The sequence below is a fragment of the Hoplias malabaricus genome, chromosome 3 (genome assembly GCF_029633855.1).
Source record: "Hoplias malabaricus isolate fHopMal1 chromosome 3, fHopMal1.hap1, whole genome shotgun sequence".
Taxonomy (NCBI): domain Eukaryota; kingdom Metazoa; phylum Chordata; class Actinopteri; order Characiformes; family Erythrinidae; genus Hoplias; species Hoplias malabaricus.
This window is the reverse complement of record NC_089802.1, coordinates 58,194,552-58,222,454: the sequence shown is the minus strand read 5'-3', so window position 1 is coordinate 58,222,454 and position 27,903 is coordinate 58,194,552. Positions and strand designations below refer to the sequence as shown.

Here is a 27,903-nt window from a genome sequence, read left to right as displayed (position 1 = left end):
ATACGGTTCTCTGAAGCACATTCAGTCTTTTGTCTGTTTTCATTATCACTGTCTCTGGACCCGATGCCATGGCAGTGGTGATGGTGATCGTGGGAGTTTGATTCTGGGCAAGGTTGTTTAAGCTATTTATTCAGACTGAATATATTCATTTTTAAACTGATACAGTTTAAACATCCCAACACTAAACTTCTGTCAGTTATACAAAAGTATTATACTATTCCTTTACTCCCCTGGGGTGTTCTTATTGCCAGTGTTTTTTGGTCAAGCAGCACAAACCATTATGACCTTAAGACTTTAAGAGATGTCCCAATACATTCATGAGCTAATTTTAGTGTAGTATAGTTATAGTACCAGGTATTTTACAATAAAGCAGAAACGAATGTCACCATTCCTTTGTGGGATGTTGAGAAGCAGAAAATTGATGTTGCTTTGTAATTCTCATTGTTTGATATAGGCCGAATTATCCATAAACACCTAGTGGAATTATTGGCTATGTTTACCTTCGAGTTTTTGATTTGTTTGAATGATGACAGTTCACCTCCAGTTTCAGAAGCTCTCTTCTGTAGCTTGCTGTACTTTTCATAGATTGCATGGATTAGGGCTATGGAGCAGTGAAACCGTGTTCTCTGGAGTGATGGAACACCATCCACTTCCTCTACAGAAGTAGTTACAGTGGAGTTTGTGATCCAGAACTAATAAAGATGGGTGAGTTTGCCAATAGGAGGCACAGTATTTCAAAAGAAATATAAGATGACCTTTGACGATGTACTGTATATTGTCTGCTATTGAACAATCCCATCATTTCTACAAAAAGTGGAGTAACGTGATGAGACCTGGAAGATGAAAGAGCAAAAGAGGAATGTTTTGCCTTCTCCTCTTTAAAGAAAGATGCAGCTAAGCCCTGGCTGGATCAGAGCTGGCAGTGCAGAGCGAGTGCTGTGCCGTGGTGTGATGTTAGGAGCTGCAGTAGCTGGAGGAGAAGAGTGTGAGCAGGATTAAAGAACATGACGCAATGTGACCTTGTCACACCGCATTCAGCTCCAGCACAAGCTGAGACTCGCCACAGCCACAGAAGCCTCACATCAACCCTAGCTCACAGTTCACACTGCTCTGTGGTGTTAATGCTGTCACCGATTCACTAATGACATTTGATTCTGTAGTGAATCATGATACTTAACAGAAAGAAGTAGGACATAGGCACCCCCAGGCAGGGAAAATTCGAACATAGATATTGATTGTAGCTGCATATGTAGTTTGGTCATCGTCACGTGTTCCAACAGCAACAAATGGGTATTTTTGACAACATATTTCTTCAGATTCTGTATAAAACCTTTGTCAAAATGTTTAAGAAAACTGCTAAAAATCGATATTAGATTTGAAGAATAAAGTGAATATCTCTTTTAATCCCTCACATGGTGTCTGTTTGCTTTGGAAGCACATAGAGTACGAGTGAGCCAAGCTAAAGTACAGCTACCACACGGCGGGGTTAATTTTACAAAATTACCACTATAACCCAAGTAAACGATAGAAATCCTTACACATTTCATATAAATTTTTCATATAAAGAGAATTTATGGAAAAATATCCAGGACAAGGAAAATATATTCATGCTTCCTTTTTAATCACTTCATAAAAAAGTAGTTTTATATTTTATTGAACACAATATACAATATTATACCATACATTGTGTGAAACATTGAATATTCACCTGCAACAATGTGGGATTACTAGACGAAAAACCCATCCCTCATGCAGATATTACTAACTCTGCCTAATCCTTTTGGACACAAATCGGACCAAAAGATTTTAAACATAGATGAACAAACTTATACCGACAATTTGAATTTCAAAACTGCTAACAAGGTCAGAAAAATAGTTCACATTAGCACAAATAATTACAGATCACATTTTTGTAATTCATATCGACTTCACATTGGTGTTCAGAGATTGTGACATTTGTGACCAATATGTGTGTTTTCATAGTCCAATATATATAGGTTAAAAAAAAATTCTGAGCCGTTCTTAGCAATCTGCATTCAAAAAGCTGCAGGTTTCAGCTGGAGTACTGCTCTGTGTACAATCTTGTGTTATCAGGTTCTTCGATGTTGCACCAAACAGTGATACACAAAGCTTCTAACATCTGACAGAATGTCTACAGTATGTTCTTGTGTCTTATCTACAGACTCTCCCCGTAACCAATGGGTTGTGTGTCTCTTAAGCTACTTTTCTGGGCAGTTGTAATTTGTGCAATATATTTATATAGCCTATATAGTATAATATATATAGATATAGATATATATATATATATATATATTTATTCATCAATATTTAAAACAAATAACCAAAAAAATATTTACCAAATATAACAGACTCAATCCAAGAGCCCACTACACAAAAACACCACCAATTTTCGGTAATGCAAGTGCATATAAATTAAAAGTAAATTTACAAAGAAACATCATTCCTTATGTACAGTCAAAGGTAATAAATACACTGTTATGAACAGCAAAGGACCGACTTGAGCGAATATAAACAAACCAAACAATCGTGTGAAAAGGGCATGGGTTGATGAGAGAAATAATCCACACACACACACACACACACACACGCACACGCACACGCACACGCACACACACACACACAGCTGCATGCTACTTTAGCCGTAGACTATTCCTTCTGGTGAAACATTGAGGCTGGAGGATGGTGGGTATTAGAGTGTATAATGAAATGAAAAGATGAGGTGGTCAATTACAATGCTGAAATCCTTTACGTTGGAGCAGTGTTGGGATTTAAAGGTGAAAACCCAGAGTTCCTGTGTTTGAGACACTAAGTGAAATGTGTCATTGTTTAGTGATGACATGTTTTAGCGAGATGTGTGTAATCAAGTCATCAAATAAAAAGCTGATAGCTCTAACCCCAGGAAATGTATTCAGTGACGGTGATACAAATTCAGCTCACGTCAATGATTGGAAAGGTTGTTTTTTTTTTAAACCTTTTTTAAGATGAAAGGCAGGGAAGATCAGGAGATTTATTTAATGGTTCTCAAGTCAAATTCATTTCATTAGCCTGCAGCAGTCTTCTTAGAAGCAAATAAAAAAAATTATATTAAATCACAAACATTATTTTACCAGGTCTAACTGCATAGCTTTCATCACTGGGGGAATGAAGGTAAGGGAAGTTCTATGGAAGGTTTAGGGAGAAATCTCTCTGGGGATGAGAGGAGTAAAGGGTGAAGAAAACTGCATCCAATTCCTAAACTGAGTACAATTTCAGAATTTGTAGGGGTCCTTTAAGTTTGAGAGATTCAATATCATGGGTCTGATTTGAAATGGTAAGTGTACAGTGAACTGTATGTGTGTACAAGGGAAAAAGAAAAAAAAAGACTTTTAAAAAATGACAAAGTGCATTTTTCTCTGGAATATACATTTTTAAGTTTTCTGAGCAGATGTCAGACATTTGGATTATTTCTTCATATTGCCAAATACAAAGGAAGACACTGAGTTTTCTCTTCGGTTTATAAAATGATTCTGCAGGTAAGCTGTCTGGTTTGCTTTTAGAAAACAAAAACAAGAACATTTTCATGTACAGTTATACTAAAGTGTGTTCAATAAATAAAAAAGACTAGTAAAAAGACAATAGTAAAAAAGGCACACAAAGTCTTTAGACAAATGGTACAGAAAAGTAAACAGTTTTTTTCTTTACAAATACTTGTTCATCAGTAGTTCGTATGCTACCCCGTCATGACCCAATAGATAGCTTTAGAAAAAAAAGTCACTTGGTACAAAAAGACTCCCGTCCTCTCAGTAGTGTCGACTCCTCAAAAACGTTTGTCTATTAGACAAACAAAGGTCTACAGTTGGCCCCGATCCTTCATGTTTCTCACAGTCACCTGTCCATCACTCAGCTCCAAAATGTCTGCAGCATTTATTTCCTGAGAGCTCCACCCAAACTGGCTCCAAACACGAGTGCAAGGAGGGCCAGTCGTCCTCCTCCCGAGAGGGCCAAAAAAATAGCTCCCTCTCTGGGCTTTGTTAAAATGCATCAACTGCCAGGTTGCGAGGAAAAAAAATGGTTTACTACCCACTAGCGCGGGCAGTGAGGTCCTATGTGTCCACTGGCGAGGCGTCTTGAGTCACGATCTGGATGTGTGTTGTAGGTGGCTCCATCTCCTCCCCTTGATCTTCTTCTTCTTCCACCTCATCCTCCTCCTCTTCCTCATCTCCCTGACTGTGCTCGTCTTTTTCCGTGCCTTCTGAGTCCTCCTCCTCCAGCGTGAGCTCAAACTGGAACTTCTCGGCCCCCGGACCCCCGCCGTGGCCCTCTTTATCGGGCTGGTAGAAGGGTGGGGAAGGACTCTGGGGGATCATGCTCTGGTACCAGTTCCGATTGTCCTCCAACGTGTCCAGAATGTCCTGAGCATCAGGGTGGACCAGGTCAGCCCACGTCTCCCACAGCGGATGGACAATGTAGTCAATGAAACCAACCTAGAGACAGAATAGATGCTTTAAGTTTTGGTAGTCTGATATTATTTACATTACATGCATTCTTAAATTGCTTTAGAGAAGGATACAATCAAAATATACAGTCACTGAAAAGTGACAACTGATAAATGAATAGAAAATAGGCCATTTTCTCCCTATCACAGGTCAATGGAGCATATCAACTCCAATGTAAAAATACTACATGATTGTTCCTTTAATGTATAAACCCTGACCTGTGATTTCTCCACTGATGCTGTGTGTTTGTCACACATGGGGCTGATCTCCATGCCTCGCTCTCTCTCACGGTCTCCCTGATGGAAGAACTCCTCCATGATGCGGTCCGTCCACTGTCTGTAGAGCTCCAGAGACTTGGTGGGGTTGCTCAGATCGGCACAGTGCACCATATTACGGAGAACCTGAATTCAAAGTCAATAGGCCTTTGATTAGAACAAATCACATTTCAAATTGAGATCTCAAAAAGAGTGGCTAGTGGCCAGTATATGCCCAGCTATAAACAACGCGACTGGTCCTACCTGTATCCTGTCTGTGTAATTGTCCAGAAGCAGAACTCCTGAGCTGGTGACTTTCTTTGTCTCCACCATAGTCTTCAGATCAGCGAGTAAGCTCATATGTTTAGACATGTCTGTGGCTAGTACCTGGAGACAGGAACAAAAAGCATACTCAGTCTCTGAACGCACATAAGGAAACAATCTAGTTCCTAACACAGAAAGATGGCAGCTGTCCATATGTATGAACGTATGAAGTTAAATCTTGTTGTATTAACAGATGCTTCAGCACAAGACACTGAGCTAAGAATAGCGACTGGATTCTCACCATGTCGATGACCATCTTCCTGAGCGACTGCCTCTGCTTCTTTGTGAGATTCTGGAAGATGTCACAGTTCTCCTCCTGGAGGAGCTTGAAGCCTACAGCTAGGTGGTGGTTCTCCAGCACTGACTCATCGTTATACATGAGGGCCAGCTCAGAGTCTGAGGAAGAACAGAGGCAAAAATGAACATTTATTCTTTGAGCAACATGTAGGCTGCTGTAAACTCTGACCAGAGCCAGTGCATCCACTTACTTGTATTGATGAGGAACTGGTTAGAAACACCTGGATGGTCTACATCATGGATGGCTGCTGCAAAAATGGCTGCCAAGATTTCCAAATCAGTGAAGACAGCCTGGAAGAGGAATAAATGTCATTTAATGTCACTGTTTCAGCATGTTTAGCCAGATGACTTTTCTGAATCCCCATAATCGTAAACCCCAACTAAACTGTGATTAATGGAAGAGGGAACAATGTCTAAGGATATAAAATATCCGCCCTGAGAACCATGGCTAAAATGAATGACACTGGCCCCATTTTATAATTATGGTCTACAACATACTGATGACTTAAGTGCTACTCACATCTAGGGCAGGGGTGGAGAGGAGAATGTGTGTGGACTGAGCCACATCGGCAGCATGAAGGCTGTTGTGGTAAGCCACATCTGAGTGGTAATGATCCTCCAGCGTCATCATATATGTCACAAACGTATCTGCTGGGATCTTAAACGTCTTGAGCAAGTCCCGCTCCTGTCGAGGAGAGATTGAGAACATTGGTTAGACATGAGGTGGAAGGTGGAATCACAAGTGTATGTCTGTTCCAAATGGAAGAAAATAAATAGTACTAACCTGGAAGATGGCATACATGATGCATGTCAGAGGCCGATTGTGGGAGTATTCAGACACTGTGAAGATATTTAAACCCCATTTGTTCAGATCGTCTAACTCCTGCAGATGGAAAAAGATAGACTCGGGTAAGGATTCTGACAGTTAAAACAGCTTTCTACAAAAGCTTTCCCTCAGAAGGTAAATCTGACAGCTCATCTCCGGTTCTACCTTAGACAGCAGGTCTTCCTTGTCGGTTTTGACGCCGAAACGAGCAATGCCGCAGTTGAGGCTAGGCCCATGAGATACCTTCTTCACACCACTGATCTGAGTCATCAGCTGCTGCTTCTTCTTCTTTTCCCGAGCTTTTGGTGTGGGCGGAGGGATCTCCACCTCATTCTGTTTGTCTGCAGGAAACATCCAGAACAAACCTGTTAGAACGGTTTTAATTTTTCCTGAGTACTGTGAAACCCAGACATGTGACTCCTGATGCCATCTCTTGCCTTTCCATGGCTAATATAATAACCATGAAAAAAAAAACATGCTCTGGTTGGCACTTCAGTGTATTCAATCTCATTTTGGAACGGTCATCCAGAGTTCTCTCATGAACAGAGAGCCATTGTTGTTAAGAGCTGGCTGTGTAGACCACGCCAGCTTCTGCCTCTAGCCTGAGAGAGACTCAGGTGCACCAAGACAGCACATCGGCTCACAGCCGCCCATGGTGTTAGTGTGTATGTGTGTGACACGTTCACACGCGAACCCCTGGAGAACAGAGCCTTGTTAAGAATGAAGTGAGACCTGCACAAACTCTTGTTTCTCATTGCTACTCAGTACTACCGTAGGGGTCCGTGCCATTTCGGCACTTCATATGGTCTCTCCAAAAGGTCAGTCCTTTGGAGGATGCCTTTGACAGTGAATCAAAGAGGCAGTACACCAGGGGAGCAAAGTTGGAGAAAAAAAAACAAAACACATGAAATAAATAAATTAAATGAATTTAAACCCTAGCCTTGCTGTAAACTTTACTGTATTTCTAAGGACTCTCTGGGGTTAAGGAGTTGAGCTCTAGGCTTAGACTAAGATTGGAACTGGAACAGGATCTTAGAAGGGAAGGAGTTGTTTTGAGTTTCTTTTAAGGGACAGAGGCTATAAATGAACCACTTCCTTATATGAAAATTTCTCCTGGGCCAAGATTCCACCCGAAAACAGCGCTCAGTCCCATGGGGCTTATTCAATTAGCGACTGTCTCCATCTCTCCAGCTACCTCTTACACTAACATGAGTGAATGAGAGCAATAATGCAAGGTAATAGTCTCAAAAGTGTCGGAGGTGGAGAGGAGGAGGAGTGCGAGGTCTTTAATTCATTACAGTCGTTATCATCTTCGCTCCTCCGCTGCACTGGAAGCCTCAGCACTGACTGTACGCAATGTACTGCTCTCGCCCTGACAGCTCTGTTTAGGGAATCTCTGCGAATCTGCTTTTGGATCAACATTACGGAAAACCGGCAGTGGATCAGTACTGAGTTTGATGAAGAAAAAGAAAAAAAATCAATCCATCCAAAACTCTGATTTGTTTCTGTGGCAAAAGAACGAGCCATTCTCGAGTTCTAAGTGCAGCAAATTAATCAAATGTATATTTATTGCTCTAAAAGTGCAGTTTTACTTTACATCTCATCATATTCCTGTTCATCTCTCCTCACAGAGCGCAGGCACATGTCACCCTCACGCCTCTGATCCCTCTATGAAAAATTAAAGTGTGCTGGGCAAGCTGCATATGCTTGTTCTGAGCTCCAGATGCCATGGAGAAAGACAGGATGAGAGACACGGAGAGATGGGGGCCATTGAGTTTTGTCCACGTTTAATCCCATTAGCCATGCCATGCTTGCTCTTTTCCTTGTGGACCGAGCCAGAGCGGAGCAGAGACACGTGACAGAGCTCACAGATGCTTCATAACTAACAGCCTCAATAATCCCACAGAGCCCAAAACACACTTAATCCTAATCCAGGAGCCCAGAATATGTCTCATTAAGATGAAATGAGCAGAAACATACTCTGAAAATGGGTGTGCCGTTAAAGCCGTCACTAGTCCTTTATTAGACTGGATTTTAAAAAACAAATGCACATATTCCCAATTTTTTTTTTTTTTAAATATGAGCCGTTTTAAACTTTTCATATTTTCCTCAGTCCCTATTTTTAGAGAAAGATTTCTCAATTATGTCTCCAAAGAATGAGTAGATTGCTTGATTACAATTATTTTACAAAGATTTTGATGATTGCAATATTAGTTTTTTACGCAGTGCTGTTTTAATACATTCTAGCGGAGCAGTGACGTGTATGTGCATATTTTCTTGTGGAGCTGTAATGGTGTCCCTCTTTGTACAGATCTGGATGACTCATAGGTTCTGCTGCCTAGTGGTTCCATTACGGGGGTTCCACCGTGTGCGTCTTTCTCTACAGCAGGATCCCCCCCCCCCCCTCACCCACCCACCTTACCTGCATCTCTCCATCTCTCACTCTATCTCTAACTCATATACCCCTCCCTTCTTGTTTCTGCTGACTGCTGCATTAGGAAATTCTCTTGCTCCTTCTACGAAGAGCTGCCTACCCAGACAAAAGCTGATGGTGCACCATGTCATGAAGGCGAAATGAAAGCTTTTCCCGATGACCACCTACTGTCAACACTCCATTTTCTGACATGTCACGTCCTACTTATCTAATATTGTCCTCTTTTTTAACACACAGCTTGTTATCTGTGCAGTGTATTAATGTTATCTAGTCAAAAAAGATTTCTATGGGATATCCATAGCATTTTAAGCACGTGTGTGTATGCGTGTGTGTGTTTTTGTATGAATATGGGGGGGGGGGTTACCTAGGAAGGTGTTTGAGATGAACTCTGACACCTGGTTGCCAGACCTGCTCATCTCAGAGAGGTGTGTCAGCTCCCTGTTCAGCATTCTCTTGAACTGGAAGGAAAACAAAAAGAGAAGGAAGTGTTAAATGTGAGAACATAGTCAAATTCCCACATAAAATCAACCATCAAACCCAGTGATTTCATATTATCATTTATTATATCCACACATCTGGATTCTAAAGGCCAAAGAGGGGTTAATATGTGACATCCTGATAATTGTGACAGTACAAAATTACTATCTCATTTAAAAGTACAGGGGTGTAGACAACAATAATGTGAAATGCAATATCTTATGAACTCACTGTCAAAAATTTGCAAATAGCATAAAGCTCTTAAACATACAGTAAATAAAAACACATCTGTGTCTGCGGACTCGCAAACTCAATAAAAATTCAATCTCGCACATATAAATAAACAGCTGAATATATAATTAAATAAGTTGGGAAGAAAGGCAGCCATATCCTGCGTCACATTGGAAAAAGCACACAAACTGTTTAAAATAGGCATTCATTGCTAACCAAAAATTCATCTTAGAATATTTTGCATAGAATTCTACAGATCATCCCATCTCTGCTCATTAAAAAGCAAAGTAAAGGGGACTCCGACACTGAACATTCCAGCAGAGGCGCCCCAGACACAGCAGCAGAGTGCATTCATTCTCAGTGTCTCCCAGACCACCAAGACCACCATGCCAGCCAAACGGAACACACACAAACACGGCACCGCTCACATCCAAATACACACCTTAATGTAACCCCAGGACACAGAGAGAAGGTAGTTCGCCTCAGGCATTTTGGATTCTGATTATTATCCAAATGGGAAAATAAATAAATAAATAAATAAAAAATAAAGAATTCCACAATAGCACACGCGTCCCCCGGAGAAGGAGAGAGCCAGAGACAGAGAGGCAGATGACAGGGACTCTTCAGAGTGAAAAAAATCCCTTCTTCTCTCCTCTCCCCTGGATCAGCGGCGGCAGAGTGGGCGCAGGTTGTGGTGGCGGCTCTGGGCCGACGGTCTCCGGCGCACACTCTCCATGGCTGCGCCGCTCAGGCTGGAGTGTCTGCTAGCGCTGGTGAATTATGGAGGAGATGAGGCGAGGGGAAAGCGCAGGGAGGGAGGGAGGGAGGGTGGGAGTGAAGGAGGGATGAGGAAAAACACAGGGATGCTCATCTAGCTGGAGGGGGGCTTCCTCTGCTGGATTAGTGCTGCTCCACTGCTGCGGCAGCGCACTCTGTCTCTCTCTCTCTCTCTCTCTCTCTCTCTCTCTCTCTCTCTCTCTGTGTTTGCTTGCTTTCCCCCTCCCTCTTCAGCTCTCTCTCTCTCTCCCCCTGCAGCATGTCAGCCCCAGCAACACAGTGGCCAAGGCACACCATTTGACAGAAAGATGGTAGAGGAGGGGGAGACCCCTGCTTAGCTATGCGAAAAGAAGAAAGGGAATGAGAAGGGAAGGGAGAAGAAGAAAAAGGGTTGAGGATGTCCTTTGCTTTCCTGAATTCCTCTTTTGGAATACCCAGGGACATGACAACCCGGGACTGTTAATGAATACAGGGACATGATGAATAAGGAGCCATTAACCCTCTCTGGAGGGCAGTACTGTGTAGAGATGCAAGATTAAATTATGCTAAAAGACAACTGTGTGATATGTTTGGGTTCTGCAGTGACCAGGCGCAGACCACTGGCTCCTTCTCCATCTCCCACACAGTGGGTGAGGCAGCCACAGAGAGAAGCCGGTGCTATTTTTAATGCTGCAGGCACCGGAGACCCTGGCAGGAGGGCGAGAGCGTTAAGAAGAGAAAGAGACTAGGATAATTGCCTTTCCCTTGTCTTCATTTTTGGTGACATCAGCCCTCCCTCAGTCTCTCTCTCTCTCTCTCTCTCTCTCTCTCTCTCTCTCTCTCTCTATCTATCTATCTCTCTCTCTCTCTCATCCGAGTACCACCAAATTACATCCCAATGCCATGGCAACAGTGCCACGTGATCTGGGATGCTGCAGAAGCTTCTTGTTCTATGAGGCATGTCCCAGTCTTTCCAAACATGGCGGGCGCCAAAGCATCACGAGGGCATCTCTGCAGTTCAGTACCACACAGACAGCACACACAACACTATCACACACACACACAAACACCCTTCTAGCTCAAAGACAAAGGCAGACAGCCAGAATCAATGGGCTGTCCTTGCTGCAACCAGGAGGGCACAGTCCACTGGCAGGGAACTCCCTAGTGAATGGGATTGACCACTGACCACCCCGTTGTAGTCTCTTGTCTCTGTACACAGCAATGTCCACTTTGGAAATACATTTTATCCTAGATTTATTTATTTATTTAATTTTTTTCAAAGTATGTCTGTTGCATTCATCTTTGTCAATGGGAAGGAACTCTGGGGAAATGTCCAGTCTCATATACTTGCTGAAACCCTCATCATTTTTAGCTTAATATCCATGACTGGGTGAAGGGGTGAAGAGACGGGGCATGGACAGTGTTTAATAAACTGTTCTGTTTAAAAATAAATGAGGACAAATTGTTTTTTCCACGAGAAGGACCCTTTAATATGACGGTGATGGGACAATAACGATGCACTGAGATGATAGACTTTGGGGCACGTACTCTGGAAGAAATTTCCCAGAATGCTCAGGGGCTGAGACGAGACGTGTGTGGAATTCTCAGGGGGAGATCAAAAACAGCCCAGAAAAGGATTTCAGATTTCCAAAGTAGGACTCTGTGTGTGTGTCTTCATGAGAAAGAGAGTGGGTGGGAGAGAAGAGACGAGAGAAGACGAGAGGGAAAGAAAAACAATAGCAGAGAAGTCTCTGCACATTCTCCTGCAGTGGGGACGTGTACATGTCTGAGTTATTCTGGATACTCGACATTTAGTGTCGTCTTCCCCTGCATTTCCCACAGCAGCACATTCCTCTCCGCTCTCTGACTCCACACACACACACACACACACACACATGGCACTGCACAGTCAGCTGCTGTCAATGAGAGCAGCACTTCATTCTCAGAAACCTTCATCCTGCACTAATCCCTCTCTATGTCCTTAACGGAGAGAATCACAAGCCATTCCTTAGGAGCGCAGACAATTCAACACAATAATGAAAAATTAGGAAAGAATGTATCATAAAAGAATGTATATATATTTAATATCCAAATCTATTCATTTATTTATTTAAATTTACATTAATTGTGCAAGAGGTAAACAATCTTGGAATGTGTTCCACACTGGAATAGTTATTTATATTCACTACATTTCCTTTCCACTAGTGGGCAGTGTTAACTTAAGAAGACTGCAATTTTTTATTTTTTTTTGTGGAACAGTTGATCTGTTTCCTTCAAGTTTTTTAGGCTAAACAAGTTTTTAAAACTATATTATATGCAGCATCAGCATGAATTACACAGGGTAAATCAAGCACACAGTTCAGACTCTATAGTATATGTCTGTAAATATAATTTATATCAATATTGCAAAATTTGTGGGAGTATTTTCGGTTTTGGGATGAAAAACTAAAGTAATTTCAAATTGAAAGCACATATGATATTTGGTGTGTGATTTTGGCGGATCTCATGACTTCCCCGAAGCTAAATGACACGGAATGCTCCTTCTCTGTGTACCACCAGAGGTGTAGGAGATGATTAGTCATGATCATGTCATTCACAGAAGCCTGGACTGTAAGAGCGGTAAGTCCATCCTGTTCTGCACACACATACACAAGTAACATCAGCATTAGGAAACCTGCTGACGCACAGCAAGGTGATGAACCGATTCACGAGTAAAACACACGTTGTGACATAACAGTCTTCTTGTGAAAGACACCGGGTGTAAGTGTGCACCAGTTGGCACACAAAATAGCTCCAAAGCTGTGAGCAAATAGTGGCTCACTTCCCCTAAATGACTTAAGTGTCTTTGTGCGTATGTGTGTGGGCGTCTATGTGTGTGTGTGTGTGTGTGTGTGTGTGCGCGCCTTTTAACTACATGCAGGTAGCCTTCAGAAACAACAATTAAAAACAAATCATTATTATTGTGGAAAAAAAACCTTCTTAAAATTACTGTCAGCTTGAATCGATCAGTGGAGCACAAGAACTTTGATTAATCTGCCTCTACTTCCCTGTATGTTAAATAAAAATCTAACTAAATCTAAACTAAAACTGCAGACACAGCTACTTTGGTGGACGCAAACAGCAGAGTATACAAGCATTGTTAATTTATTCAAATAATAAAATAGGGGTAAGTTTTGAATGTCTTTAAAAGTAGACCCTTATATATCTGGTTCATTATTTTGACATTATTTTGAGTTATAAAAACATGTTTTGGAATTGGAAGAAAAAATGGTCCTGACTTCTGCAAGTCAAAAGTAAATAAACTGCACATCAGCATAAACTTCACCTGAATTTATTCTATTTATGTTATGCATTTATTCTATTTATGTAGGCAAGACTATTCAACAATATACAGCATATACTAAATACTGTTCTCAAACCTATACAATTCCATTACACACACACACACATATATAATTTTAAGACTATATAATACTACACTACATATAATTATCTACTAACAATCCAACACAGCCTTATATAGTTATCTACTAACATATAGTTATCTACTAACAAGCCAACACAGCCTTAAACCCAGCCGTTTGACTGCTGTTTGATTAGACCGGTTTTAACAACACTGGCTTGGCATTGGCCTAATGTTCCAATGTTCCATATATCAGAAAATCATGTAGAAAAACATTTAAAAACATACAAACGTCTTGACATGCCCACATGGAAATCAAAGTTATAAACAAAATATAAAAGCAATCAGTACAAAACAGCCAACAAAGGAAGGTGTTCTTAATAACTTTTTACTAAAGGCACCATGGAGAGAAACGTCCAAATCAATACTGTTTCAGCAGGTCTTAACAATACCCCAGGAACATGCATAGAATAAAAGCAGAGAAACCTCAGCCACGGCTCACCTTTCTCCAGCAGTTAACTTTTCCAAACTTTCTGTGCTCCTTCCTCTCGAAGCAGCAAGCTCCCATTTTGAGGCAGCGGGTTCAGTCCTGCCGTGTGTTTGAGCGTCTGTGTGCTAGGGTTAAGTAATGCTGAGGTTTGGCATCTGACAGATGCAATAGTGTTACTGACTCAATTTGAGCTGTGTGCTCTGACTACCCTCCAGTGTGTGAGTGTGTCACCCTCTAAACACACGCCCTCTACTGCTGGACCCTCCCTTCACTGCCTCTCTCTCTCTCACACACACACACACACACACACACACACACACACACACACACACACACACACAGTAGTAACTCTTACCCAACTGCATCATAGTTTACAGTGCAAATAGTCTTTGCACTGGAATGAAACCAAGCATACAGATGAAATCTCAGTCCTTCCTGCAATCAAGGCGAACAACACACACACACACACACACACACACACACACACACACACACAGCGTATATCTATTATATTTATACACTGTCTCCTTAAAAGACAATCTCACACTAATATTCTACACTCACTGTCCATTTTATCAGCTCCACTGACCATACAGGTGAACTCCATATTTCTCCAATTACACACGGTTGTCCACCAGTTTTCTGTTTACATTGTTAGCCCCCTTTCATCTTGCCCTTCAATTTTCAGGACCCCAACAGAGCAGGTATGACTTGGGCAGTTTAACATGCCACAGTGTCCATCAGACACAGCAGTGCTGCTGGAGATTTTAAACACAGTGTCCACTCAGTTCGTACACAAACCCTTTGGTCCACCTTGCAGATGCAAAATCACAGACATTAGTTAATCTGCTGCTGTGCAGTTTGTTTCAGCCACCCTCTTTTCCTTCATCAGTGGACACAGGACGGTGCTGGCTGGATATATTTGGTTGGTGGACTATTCCTAGTCAAGCAGTGACACTGAGGGGGTTAAAAACTCCAGCAGCAACTTCTGTCTCATCCTCGTGTACAAGCACAACACACCACAATGTGTGTCATTGTTTTATCATACAGTCAGTGTCACTGTAGCTCTGAGAATGATCCACCACCCAAATCATACCTGGGGGTCCTGTGGGGGTCCTGTCCATTGAAGAACAGGGTGAAATGGGGCAAACAAAGCATGCAGAGCAACAAATAGACTATAGTCTTAGAAACATGCCTAGCATTTTGTATCCAAAAAAGAAAAGCTTTTGCTTTTGCACTTCCAAATAAATCATAGAAATTTTGTTGAAAAGCCCTTCAGTTAGGTTTAGTTGTGTCATTTGTTCCTACCTAGTCATGAAGCTTTGGACTCGTAGATGTGTGAAACGCACACACTCACAAAACATACACTAGATAACAGAGATCCCTAAACACAACTGGAGCACATTGTGTTTTCTGGAACCTGATGCCCACCTGATATGTATAATCCTGTTAACCATGTGCTGGGTCAGTGGACCAGACCTCCAAACTCTCCTTATGTAAGGCAAGGCCTACTTACTGCGTCGGGGCCATTTGACTTACACACACTGAGGCTATTATAATATTTACCCTTTAATATGCAAGGGCCTTTATATAAAAAGACAATTCTAGTTTCCATTCTTCGCTCTTAACATTACCTCTGAGTTTTACAGTCATTTTACACATAGTAAATATTTCTGAATAAGGTCTCAAATAAATAACTAAGTCTGGAGAGCCAGAGGTTAACTACTCATACCTTTACTTTCCAATCCACTTTAGGTCAAAGCATTTGTAATATTATTTTTAGAAGACCTATAAAAATAAACCCACCACTGCCTCATATGTGAACTTAAAATTTGCGTTACAAAAACAGTGTCCTGTGACTGTCACTGAGGCTTTGCCTGTGAAGGACAAAACAATCAGAGAAAGTATTTGCAGATATTTCTCTGGTTTCTTGTCATTAGTGCATGCTCCCTGATCCTCTATTGATTCCAATAGCCCACTAATGTGAATCTTTGTGAATACTGGAAGCACACTGACCCTAAAGAGCAGCTGATCAGATTTTGAACTTAGATATTCCAGCTGTGCAAAGATTTTGAAATAATCTAATCTTATTCGCAGTAGAGGTTAACTGAAACAACAAACCTGTCTTGAAGAAGAATCTCTAACAGCAAGATGAGATTAGTTATGTTTTCTTTCTCATGGCACCTAAAACCTTTATTTTTCCTACAGCAAATGCATGTGTTTTAAGCATAAAATACAATTGTTTGTGTGTATTACATGCAGTCATACTGTGTGGAATTACTGACAACACTCTGACAACAGAATGTACTCACAGAACAACACAGTTGATAAAGACGAAGGTAATACTGCTTCATGAGACAATGTAGACGTCAGCTGATATGTTTTGTTGACACATTCTCCACAGGGAACACATTTTAATATGTGATTTGTTCCCTAATTATAGAGCATAGCTATATAAAAACACCAACAACACATAAAACATGAAATTATTATTTAAGAAAATTATGCTGTAATTAGCAAATGAGCATTAAATGACAGAAGTGTGTCCTCTGTAGAGGATGTGTACTTGATCAAAACTTGACCAAATATCATCTTATTGTCCTCTGCGAGCCTGCACTCCACTGACCTTAAGAGTTTTTTGTGTGTGTGTCTATTGTGTTGAGTTCAGTGTCTTGCTGTAGTGTGTGTCAGTTTGACGTCAGCAGAAGCAGAAACAAACAGGAGCATGGCCTTGCCCTGCCATACAGCTCTCTCTTCTATTGTAGTCTGCACCCGGCATGGGCTTAGGAAGGAGACAGGAAACCTGAGTCACACAGCTATGGCCACACACACACACACACTAACTAGAGTCGGACATAGCAGCCCCTGATTGGACACTGGTCACCATGTGTTTTACATGTTTTACACACACACACACACACACACACACACACACACACACACACACACACACACACACGTACCACTGAAACACTTAAATTCCAAAGAGAGAGAATAATTTGTCCTGTTTAACTGGCCAGTGAGATTTTATATTCATAAGGCTACAGAGGCACCTACATAATCCTTCATGACCAACCTTCATCATTTCACTGGAAACGGTTTAAAGCTGACTGTACAATAACTAATACTAGTTGGATTAAATGCCTTTTTTATGTAGTTTTATGTCAATTTTCAGAAAGCCTTGCTACTACAACCGAGTGCATCGCTGTATGTGGAATGTAAAATAAGTCATTGTGTTATGGTTGTGTCATTGTGTGGTTAAACTGTTGCACTACTGGTGCTTCATCTGTTTCAACTGAACCTATGAAAAAATTTACTCTATGATGTTGTCATTTTACCATATCACCCACCCCTAATAGTGAGTCAAATAAAAATCACTACACATAGGATACATGCATTACTTCATTACACTAGGAAATCTGCAACAAATCTGTTTTTTACATACATTCCTTACTAAATACCATGTTACTGCAGCTTCATATGAATTCGCAAAATAAAGTTGACAGACCAGCCAACAGGACAACAGTCTTGTATATACTATTCCACACTGCTCCCATAATCTAACTATACCCTTATACAAGACTAGGCTCCTGGAGCTGGTCTAATATCCACAGAACTGCAAGCTGGTAATGTAATCCACTTCAAGGCAGACGCAGTAATGTAGCCCAGCTACAGCCCCAAGACTGAAAGCTCTTTACAGTAGTGCATGCTACGACCTGCTCAATGAGGAAAGCAGACCTGCTCAGCACACTACAACTTCTCAGGAGCATTTCAGCCATGAAATAACCCCATTATGGAGTAACATCAGATCCACAATCAGCTCACAAAGCTGAATGTTAATATTTTAATGAGAGCTGATCTTCCACAGCACATCTCTGCTGTACAACAAATTTTTACACATGAGATATTTTTAATTCTTTCTTTAGAACCCATTAAGCGCTTAGGGGTCCTTATGTGGCTCTACATTTCCACACTTTCATCGATACAAAACTTACAAATCAGTTTCAGGTTCAGTTAAAGGTTTTGTAAAGTCCAAAATGGTAAGAGTGATGGAGAAAATAGATGCATTAAATTTACATGATTCAAATATTTATTTCTGTGAAGATTAAAAATGTGGTAATTCATTTCACTCATATGGAAATTATATACACATTGGAATCAAGTAAATTCAAAATAATTAAAACTTTATTTATTTATGACTCCTTGTCCTGGCAAAACCTGCTGAAGGGTCTTTCCTCACCTTGTTGGAGGCCATGTCGCTGACCGAGCGGTAGGTCTGGATGGTCTCCAGCTGGTCCAGGCACCAGTCCAGCTCCTCCATGGTCTCCACGGCCAGCTTCTGGTATGAATCGTCTGGGTAGAGGCACAGAGAGACAGACGCACGGTCAAAAGCGTTCTGCATGACCACTCCAGCACCGGCCGCTAAACGATCCTTCATCCTGGGCTCACGCAAACACACAGAGGGGCTTGCGCTCACGCACGCAGTGGGTCTATATGAGTGAAGTCTGCAGTGTGTTCGCAGACTTTTTTTTTTTTTTGCTCTTCTTCGTTCAGTGGTAGAGGCTAGGTGATACTGCCTCCTGGCTCCATGCCCCTTCCTTTAGCCCCCTCCCTCTGTCTCACTCACTCTCTCTTTCACTCTCCCTCCCTCCTTCATACCCCTTTCTCAGCTATGATGTCAGTAGGGGAAGATGGGGGCACTTTGCATAAACCACCTCCTCCAGTACACACACACACACACACACACATACACACACTTCCTCATTTACAAAAAGGCAAACTTCAGACCAGGAAACATGAACACACAAAGATGCACACCACACACACACACACACACACACACACACGCACCCTAGTGTTAATTTATTTCCCTTTAAGCCATATGCAGATATCTGCACATACATTTTATTAAACACACGTTCCAAATCTACCTCACTTCCACACTTCCACACACACACACACACACACTAATAAGCATGCCTGAGTCTATGTAGTCATGTTGACCTCAGCCTGGACTGAGATGACCTGTGTGTGGGTCAGTGTGAAGCAGCAGCTGCGTGTGAGAGAGAGGCTCTTGTGTGGGTCCCAGCGTCACTACAACACAGAGGAGTGTGAGAAAAGTCGAATACACTGAGGGGTCTCAGTGTGATCTGGGCATGTCAAGGACATTAAACTGATACATTGTCTCTATGTTGCTGCTACAACAAAAAGCAAATTCTTGGGTTAAAAAAAAAGAAAAAAGAAACTCAGGACCAACTCGACCCGGAGCTTCACTTTCCAGTTCATCATATAAATGCGTATCATTTAATAAGAGTTTAAACATTGTTTTTTTTTTCCACAAGAGAAAGGCCCTTACACAAATCTGCAGCCATAGGTCTAATCACAGCTCCCATAATGCACTTCATGGCTTTGTGGAGATGCCATTAACTCATTTTTGACCTCAGTATTGTTTGAGTAAACTGACTGTATTAGGCAGTGTACAATACGCAGATTTAACAACAAAATACATTTTCTATTCTACACCACAATACGTCATTTTTGAGATCTAGTTCTCCCTCATGCGAACTCTGTAGACTTTCTGTTCCTCATTTTCTTCAAGCTGGTTTCTATTCTTCCACAGGTTGGTTAAGTTCATCACTGCATTGCTCTAGTGGAGCAGGACCAGAGCTCAAGTTGAGCTCAAGCAAATCTGTCTCTACTGCAAATGATAACAGATAACACTTAATACTCGACAATAAAATGACTGAATATACCCATGCGCATAAATGACATTCATTTTATGATGTGTGGATAAACAGTTAAGTGCAGTAACTCTTTATAGTGTAATATATTTACACTTCTCAGCAGCAAGGCCACTTCTTTATCACACATTATAATGCCTATTAAACTTTACCAGGAGTTTTTATGATAAACGCAAACAATGACTTTGTCATTTCCAAACTCCTATTGTTTCTCCCACTGTTTCTTTCAACCACTTACTCCAGGCTCTACATGATTTTCTACCTCTGCTCCATGTCTTTCTCTCCCTGTCTGTCTTATTTTTCGATTTCTTGCTTTCTTTCAAAATTTGCTGTCTTCACTTTCTTACTCTGGCACATTCTCTCTTCCTGCCTCACTGTCTCACCCTGTCTCTTTCTTATACAAATGTTCTCTCACTCTTTCTCATCCGTCTCTCTGATGATCTTTCCTTCCCACATATTCACGCTGTTTCTCATCCTCTTTCGCTACCCTTTCCTCCCGCTATATCTGTATTAAGCACACAGACACATCCATGTCAGCGGTGTAGTTGTGATGGCTGGATGGCAGCGAGAAACGGAATTGAGATGAAATTTGGGGCTTGGGGCAGTAACGTAGGAAAAATTCAAACATATGGCCATGAAAAAAAATAAATACCCAAAAATCACAAGGTCACAGATTTGGCTGAGAGGAGGGGCAGTAGAAGGAAAAAAATCAGGATGAACAGCATTCAGTGATGAAATGTTAACCTTGAACTGATACATTTTCTAGAATATTATCTTGTTTTTTTTTCCTTTGACGAGCCCATAGATTTATATTTTAATGATACAGAAATTACCCAGAAATGTCACTGTGACATTTACAGTAATACTACATTACGTCTAATATCTGCTGTGTGTGGGTTGTGTTTGCTCCAGTGTGTGTGTGTGTGTGTATTCAAGTAAACTTATCAGGTCTTTTGAGGACAAATGGGAGGGAGCTTGTTTTAAGCTGTGGAATCAGTGCTGTTTAAACTCTCCAAATGGCTTCAAATTGTGTAAATATATGTATATGTGTTTTTGTTTGTGACATTTTGAACTCTTTAAAGCTGCCTCATGGCCTTGTGTTCATGCAACCAATTGTATAAGTGCTCTAAATGCATCGGCATGTTGGTGTGTGCGTTCTAGTGTGTAAAATTTTGCAGAATGAAAAGACGGATGTGGCATCTTTGTGGTAACAGCTGGGTTTCTGACAATCCTGCTGTACGAGAAATGTGGCAATCAATTTGTGTGTTTGTTGTGTGTGTGTGTGTGTGTGGGGGGGGGGGGGGGGGGTAATAATGGTGAGATAGACATAGTTACATACGAGTGCTACAGTCTCAGAAAAAATGGTACGGAAGAGGGGTTTAAAAAGTCCAGTTTTCTTCCCTAAAGTTACATTACATTCTCTTCTCTAGAAGCAGAAGTGAATATTTGTAATCTTTCATTACAGAACTGTGTCAAATAAAAAGACAAAATAGAAGTCCAGGAGATTAAATGAATTTAAGTGATACTGAACTAACACCAAACCACTGAGGAGACCAAACACACTCCAGTGTACACTTAAAGGCGACATTCGCAATTATAATAAGAAATAAATTCATTTAATTTAATTTATTTTTAATTTATTAATTTATTAAATCACCCTTTACACCTTTCTGAAGATGTGTCCTCAATTACTGCTGTCAAATCTGTTTGTGTGCTCAAAACAATTTGTGTGCTCTAATGTGCCTATGTAGCCCCAGTGTCTGTAAATGGATTAAAAAAGGTTCTCGGTCTGGTATGTCAGGCCTTCACTCACTCTCTGTCTCTGCTAAAAGCAAAGAAACGGCATTTGGAGTTTTTAGACAATGAATAGCCCTCCCAACTTTGAAAAGCCTGAATCAAAATCGGGATATCGCTCTATTCATGCTCAATAAGTGGGTAATCTTGACTTGTTTTTGCTGTAAGTGGAACTGACTCTAAATTCAGGAGAGTGTTAACTGCATGAAAGTACAGAATGAAAGTGCTTCTAAACTAATCAAGTAAAAATTGAGTCAAAAATCTAGAACAAATAATCTACAAAATCTACTAAATATAAGTTTCTGTGATATTTCAAACAGTGAATAAAAACTTACAGTTAAATTTCAGCCACGTAGTTTATAAACTAAGAAATGAAGTACAAGAATGTGCAAATGCAAGAACAGAGAGGCTTGATTAATACGTTTAAAGAGGACAAATTTAGCCCTGATAGAACATAGTCAGTTGGGTATCTCATGATACCCAAAATAAGCTAACATATTTTTCATTTATTTTTACAGTTTGATGCTCTCGATATTTATATGTTTGTTACATTTTATAAATGTATTAAATGTAAAGATTTTATCTTTTTTATCAATTGACACATACATGATTATTCAGATATGAAAACAATAAACCATAGGTTACACACCACAATGCAGACTGCCAAAAAACTCATCAGATATGGGGAGGCTCAGACTCCAGTGGTTTATAGACAATTTATAGATTTAGTTTATAGACAATTGTGATATAAAAAATGAATAAACAAAATACAATCATTAATTAAATTTACTGAAAAATGTCACAATAAAATCAGTGTAACAGGCTGTGAAAATCTTTATTTTAGGAAGAGAATCGTATCAAATTGTGAAGAAATTATTACAATTACAATTACATTACAATGTTCCCTAATTAAAAGTACTGAAGATCTACCCTTAAGGATATCACCACAGTGAGTTTTTTTCTGACAGTGTAGGATTATTTGCTAAAATGGTGGTGTTTTCTTACTTCAATTTTAAGAATGCTTGAGGAGTGTACAGTTTAAAAGAAAACAGGTTTAATATGTGGTCAGATGTTTAACAGAGGGTAGCAGTAGCCATGACGGTATCACATTCAGCTCTGACCTACGGAACACAACACATGGTTAAAGGTGTTTTCCACACTACCATCTCTGTGTTTAGGCCTCATCATAATCTTTCCATAGTCTAAACACTACATACCCACTGTACACTAACAGGAAGAAAGTACTGTACATGTACAGTTGTGGTACAAACTATGTACATATAAGGGGTGGCCTGAAATTTTTACATACATTCTGTGAAAAGTTGAAGTTGATGATGATGTTCAGAATGGCTCCTAGGCAGTAAAGGAAACTTCTGCATCATATAAAGTGAACTGTATACTTTGTTTAAAAAGCTTAGGAGCCAGTGTGTATTTTAAGTCTAGTTATACAACAGTTAGATCATTTGCAACCAAGTAATATCACAGGACAAGGAACATTCAATGAATGCTGATATAAAGACTAACAGCACTGGGACTTCTACAGGTACACTCAGTTTATTAAGTAATATCACATCAGAGAGAGTTTTGAAGGGGTACTCTACATCATCAACAGGTACCTGGGCATTTGTGCAGGTTTAAATCAAAGTACAGATACAAAATTACATCGGCTGCAATAACTTAGATCTACACAGCTAGCATGCAGGGACATATGTGCTATCTGGCAACAGTCCAGTCCCAGGCCAGTTGCGAAATTATTTGTGTGGGTGGAGCCAAATAAATATTCGCATAAATAAATGAACATATCAGTTATTACTTATTATTAGAATATAAATGGCACTTGAACTGTTGAATAACAGCATACTCACACTCAAGGTTGTGCTGTTATTGAATATCAGCATGGCCGTGATTATCTGAGACACAGTGCCTGTGTCCTTGTGCGTATGACCAAATCAAAGCTGTGCTGAAATTTATTATAACAGTTTATAACAGCATGCATTTCAATGTGACCTCAATTATTGATCTCAGACATGTCATACAACAGTGATCTTAAGAGTCCTACCGTGTATGTGATGTAAATTAAAATATCATTGTTTTATGATAAATGGTCATAAAAAATCATTTAAATTAAATTTGCTACAACTATGAAAGTACTGAAGGTATACATTAATTAGTAGGGCTGTCCCGAATACCATTTTTAGGGCTTCGGATTCAGTGAATATTCAAATAATCGGGATTATATTGTTGTCATTAACAAAATCTGCTTCCAACCCCTGCTTGAATTTCCCTCTCTCCTTTGCTCACTACATATGCCCGCTAACTAGCTGGCTGGGAGCACAGAGTTAACAGTTTGAGTGGAGGTGCTCTAATTTCAGGCACAAAGCTGACATAATGAACTGTGGTATATCTGAATCTCAAAATTATAAACCAAATTCCTACCCAACTAACAAACAGCTGAATATTCAGGGACAGCCCTAATTGATAGTACCAACCCACTGTGAAGGGATCCATCCCAGTGACGTTTTAGCTTTTTGAAGTGTAGTGTCAAAATATAACAAGGCTGCATCATTCTTGTAGTCCTCTAACCTACTTCCACACACTTTTCCTGCTGGTGCACAATGAACGATGTCCATAATGGAGTCAAAATATTAATGTTTACAGTCTTCTAGGCTGCAGTTTGAGTGTCTTTTGTGAATAGCATGAGACTAGCTGTGCTGGAATCTTCTCTCTTTTTTTTTTTTCCTTTTTGGTAAAGAAGCCTTAACCACTGCTTAGTGTATGAGGACTTAAACAAGAGCAGCATTGAGAGCAGGGAGGGCAGCAGAGGAGAGCGCTCACTCACTCAACCACATGAATGAAAAAGCTGGAAACCTCGGCAGACCTCACACGGCACAACAACTGTGAACACACATCAGACGGCACAACATCAGCCCCTGTTTTCACACATATTTTTACATATATATATTAAAAAATTTTTTTGAAAGGAAAATCCCATAGGATAAGGGCAAAAAAAAAATGCTTTCATTGCTTGAGTTTGCCAAAACAATTTGGTGAAGCAATTACAATCATATGCAAGATTTGCCCAGCCCCAGATCAATGTGTTGTTTATTTTCAAAGTAAATATACACAGATCAGCCACAATATTAAAACCACATACATGTGACGTTAACAATTTTGATTATCTCATTACAGTGGCACCAATAAAGGGGGTGGGGTATATTAAACAACCAGTGACCAATCAGTCGTTGTATCTGATGTGTTGGAAGCAGGAAACAAAATTGGCAAGCAACAGGATTTTGGCAATAGAACCTAATTGTGATGGCCAGAGCACCTCCAAAACAGCCAGTCATGTGAGTTCCCAGTATGCGGTTGTTAATACCTATGAAAAGTTGTCCAAAGACAGTGAAACAGTGAAACAATTATGGGAAGACAAGGGTAGCCCATCTAGTCAGGTCCCACAGAAGAGCTACTATTGCAATGTTGTTGAAAAAGTTTGTGCTGCCTGTGCATCGTGATAAAAAGGTGTCACGATACACAGTACGTGGCAGCCTGCTCCCTAAGGGGTAGGTAGCAACAAACTGGACAGAATGCCTATGCCGAACCCTGTCAACTACTGAAAGTGCCTACATGTGAGTGTCAGAACTGGACCATGGAGCATTGGAAGAGGGTGTCCTTGTCAGATAAATCACATTTTCTTTGACATAATTTGTAAGGCTGAGTGCATGTGGGTGTCTCATTGTAAGTTTGCATCATTTATAGAGCACATCTGTGCACTTTTATTGTTCTACCTGCTGAATTTAAATTTTAATTTGAATAAAATGTCATGTAAATTTGTTCCTGACAGATGTGTTAACTTAGAAATCAATAAACATGTAATTTGACCTGAGGTATCCAGACTTATGAATATGCATGCATGTTAATAAATTATTTTGGAATAAATGTTCTTCTTTATTGATAAAGTGTTTTTCTACTCAAAGCCATCCAGCCACCTGTTCACTATGGGGTTCATAAGGACTCTTTCTATTCATTTTTATGAATATTAATGAAGGACAGCCTATCACATTAGAGTTTCTTTACATGTTTATTGTTTTAGTTTGAAAAGGCATATTGTTTTATTCTTTTTTGTCACTGAGGTCATTTACACAAAGAATGAAGGACATGGGCCCTTTAAGTGTTAGCATTTTTACAGGCATGGTCTCCAATGTTTAAACACTGGGTACTTGTGTGTATGTGTGTGTTTGTATGTGTAACCATGCCAAACCTAATGGCCTGATGTCTGTCTGTCCAATTGCCCCCAACCCCACTTCTTTCCCCCATGCCTCCATCCCCACACAGAGCGCTCCCTGTCTCCCTCCACAGCAGCATTCCGGAAAATATTCCACACAAATTTATGAGGCTTCGCTTCAGAATGAAACACCAAAGCTGGACGAAAACTGCCGAGGGGTGTTATTGGTTATACTGCGGCACGCAAGAAAGGAGCAGAAACATACGATGGTAGCTTTGGCCACACTGTCTAATCCCCCATCTGTTTCATCTTTACAGCAATGCTTCTTTAGCTGCACCACATTTCTCCTACACTCCAAATTACTGCATCTGTTTACTGGCTGCCTGTCAGATACAAACACCAGAGAAGAGAGTACAGTTAACTACAAGGTCAACTATCTAATAGATCTCAGATTTCAGAGATAGTTCATGGGGAAGAATAACTGAATAAATAATGTAATTTAATTTAAATGATGGAAGTGTGGTTTGCGTGGAGTACTTGGAAACACAGCTGCTTTCCATTTGACAAGTTGGTGTTAGTTTATCACTCATTATATCAATTTAAGATTAAACACAAACAAATGTAAATAATGTTAAAATAGTGCAATAGTTCAGGTTTGCACAGAGCTATGAGGTTAACGTATTTAACTCGTGACAGAGTTCCATACTGAACTAATTAGTATTGCACTAATTAGACTGCATACCTAAATTATTGCACTTGCCTCAAACAATGCTGAGTTGTTAATTAATCTCAGTCATTGGTGGTCTGTTGGTTAGGGCCATTGGGCAATGCACCACTTAAAAAGAAAAGGATGGAATGTTTCTATCATATTCTACCACAGTTTTATACTAGCTGTGCTTGTCCTAGATGGTTTGTCCTGCTTCTGAATATTATAATCCATTAAGGGTTTTGTTCTGTACAGTACCACCTTTTAGGTTTGAAAATAGGCTCTCATTTTTTGTCGTATGTAAACCGAGGCATGTTCGAAATGGCCCCCTACTCACTATTCCCTACATTACTTGCTATATAATGCACAGTATATTAGCATAGTATATTATAAGAATCTGTATTCAGGATTATTGTGAACACGAATGGTTACTGATTGCACTGCTACAGGTGGTGAACAAAAAATAAATAAAATAAAATAAATAAATAAAAAGTTCAGCATTACATGACAGTGACAGGTTAGTTTCTTGATTACTAAGTTCACTGCAATGTGCCTCTCTTGAGGGACAGAGAGATCTTAATTTACCCATTGAACACCTCACCTTAGCCATCATTAAAACAATTTTCTCCCTGAGACACTGGCAGGAGCTTTCACTGACATCAAATAGACTTTTTGATTATTCATGATATACTGTTATCTGTAAGTGCCTTAGAGAAGGCAAAATTATATCTTTGCAAGAACAAAACATTTAACAGTACAGCCAGACTTGCAACAAGTCAAATTTACTAGTGTTTTTATTAATAAATCTTTACTGTTTAATTTTGTCAATTTTCATTAATCTTGAAAATTTAAAGAAGCTTCCATGATTTTTGAAAAGTATTATGTTTAAGTTTGAAAAGTGTTTGCATTTCACAGAGTAATTTGTTTTTAAAAGATTTCCACTACTAGGAAATGTGTTCTACATCTGTTTTGTGGTGACACTGGGATTAGGCAAATGTCGATCAGCGCACTGGTGCATCAAGAATTAGAATGAGAGCAAAATGTTACGCAAGTAAGTAGCCTGGTCCAGAGAGGGCACCCGGGGTGAGCACGAAACAACTAGATAATACTCTGATCAGTCACCAGTGTGGGTTCATATACAAACATATAAACACACACACAGTCAGAGCTTTGTCCTTTCACCTGGTGTGAACCCTTGTGCCTAAAGCTAGAGCCCTGACGGAACTCAATAGGGCCTTTGTCAGAAAAGCTTCTCACTGAGCCTTTCTAACCCCGTTAGCACAGATTAAAAAGCCAAGATACACCAATTAACTTCAACTTTCTGTGGAATATTTTTCTTTTCTTTCATAAACTCGTTTCAGAGCTTACAGCCACAGTTCATGCTAAAGACAGGATTGGTTCAGTGGCAGGAGGATCCGCTGCTGTGGTTTTGGGTTCATTTTCTTTCTCTTG

At 40.2% G+C, this 27,903-nt stretch overlaps 1 protein-coding gene across 5 annotated transcripts in view; it reads right to left on the bottom strand.

The window, feature by feature from the left end:
* Window positions 1-1,615: 1,615 nt before the first annotated feature.
* Window positions 1,616-27,903, bottom strand: part of pde4ba (phosphodiesterase 4B, cAMP-specific a) — a 191,116-nt gene continuing 164,828 nt past the window's right edge. For 4 of the 5 annotated variants that reach the window (XM_066663094.1, XM_066663095.1, XM_066663096.1 and 1 more), the window contains 10 exons: window positions 18,229-18,341; window positions 8,996-9,089; window positions 6,363-6,538; window positions 6,156-6,254; window positions 5,892-6,056; window positions 5,563-5,662; window positions 5,316-5,470; window positions 5,015-5,137; window positions 4,715-4,897; window positions 1,616-4,484 (listed from right to left, as the gene is read on the bottom strand). In XM_066663094.1, the coding sequence (XP_066519191.1) occupies window positions 4,104-4,484; window positions 4,715-4,897; window positions 5,015-5,137; window positions 5,316-5,470; window positions 5,563-5,662; window positions 5,892-6,056; window positions 6,156-6,254; window positions 6,363-6,538; window positions 8,996-9,089; window positions 18,229-18,341 (1,589 nt within the window). In that variant the 3' untranslated portion in view covers window positions 1,616-4,103. Of the gene's footprint in view, window positions 4,485-4,714; window positions 4,898-5,014; window positions 5,138-5,315; window positions 5,471-5,562; window positions 5,663-5,891; window positions 6,057-6,155; window positions 6,255-6,362; window positions 6,539-8,995; window positions 9,090-9,781; window positions 10,078-18,228; window positions 18,342-27,903 lie in introns of those variants that run through there. The other variant, XM_066663098.1, reaches the window with a different exon arrangement.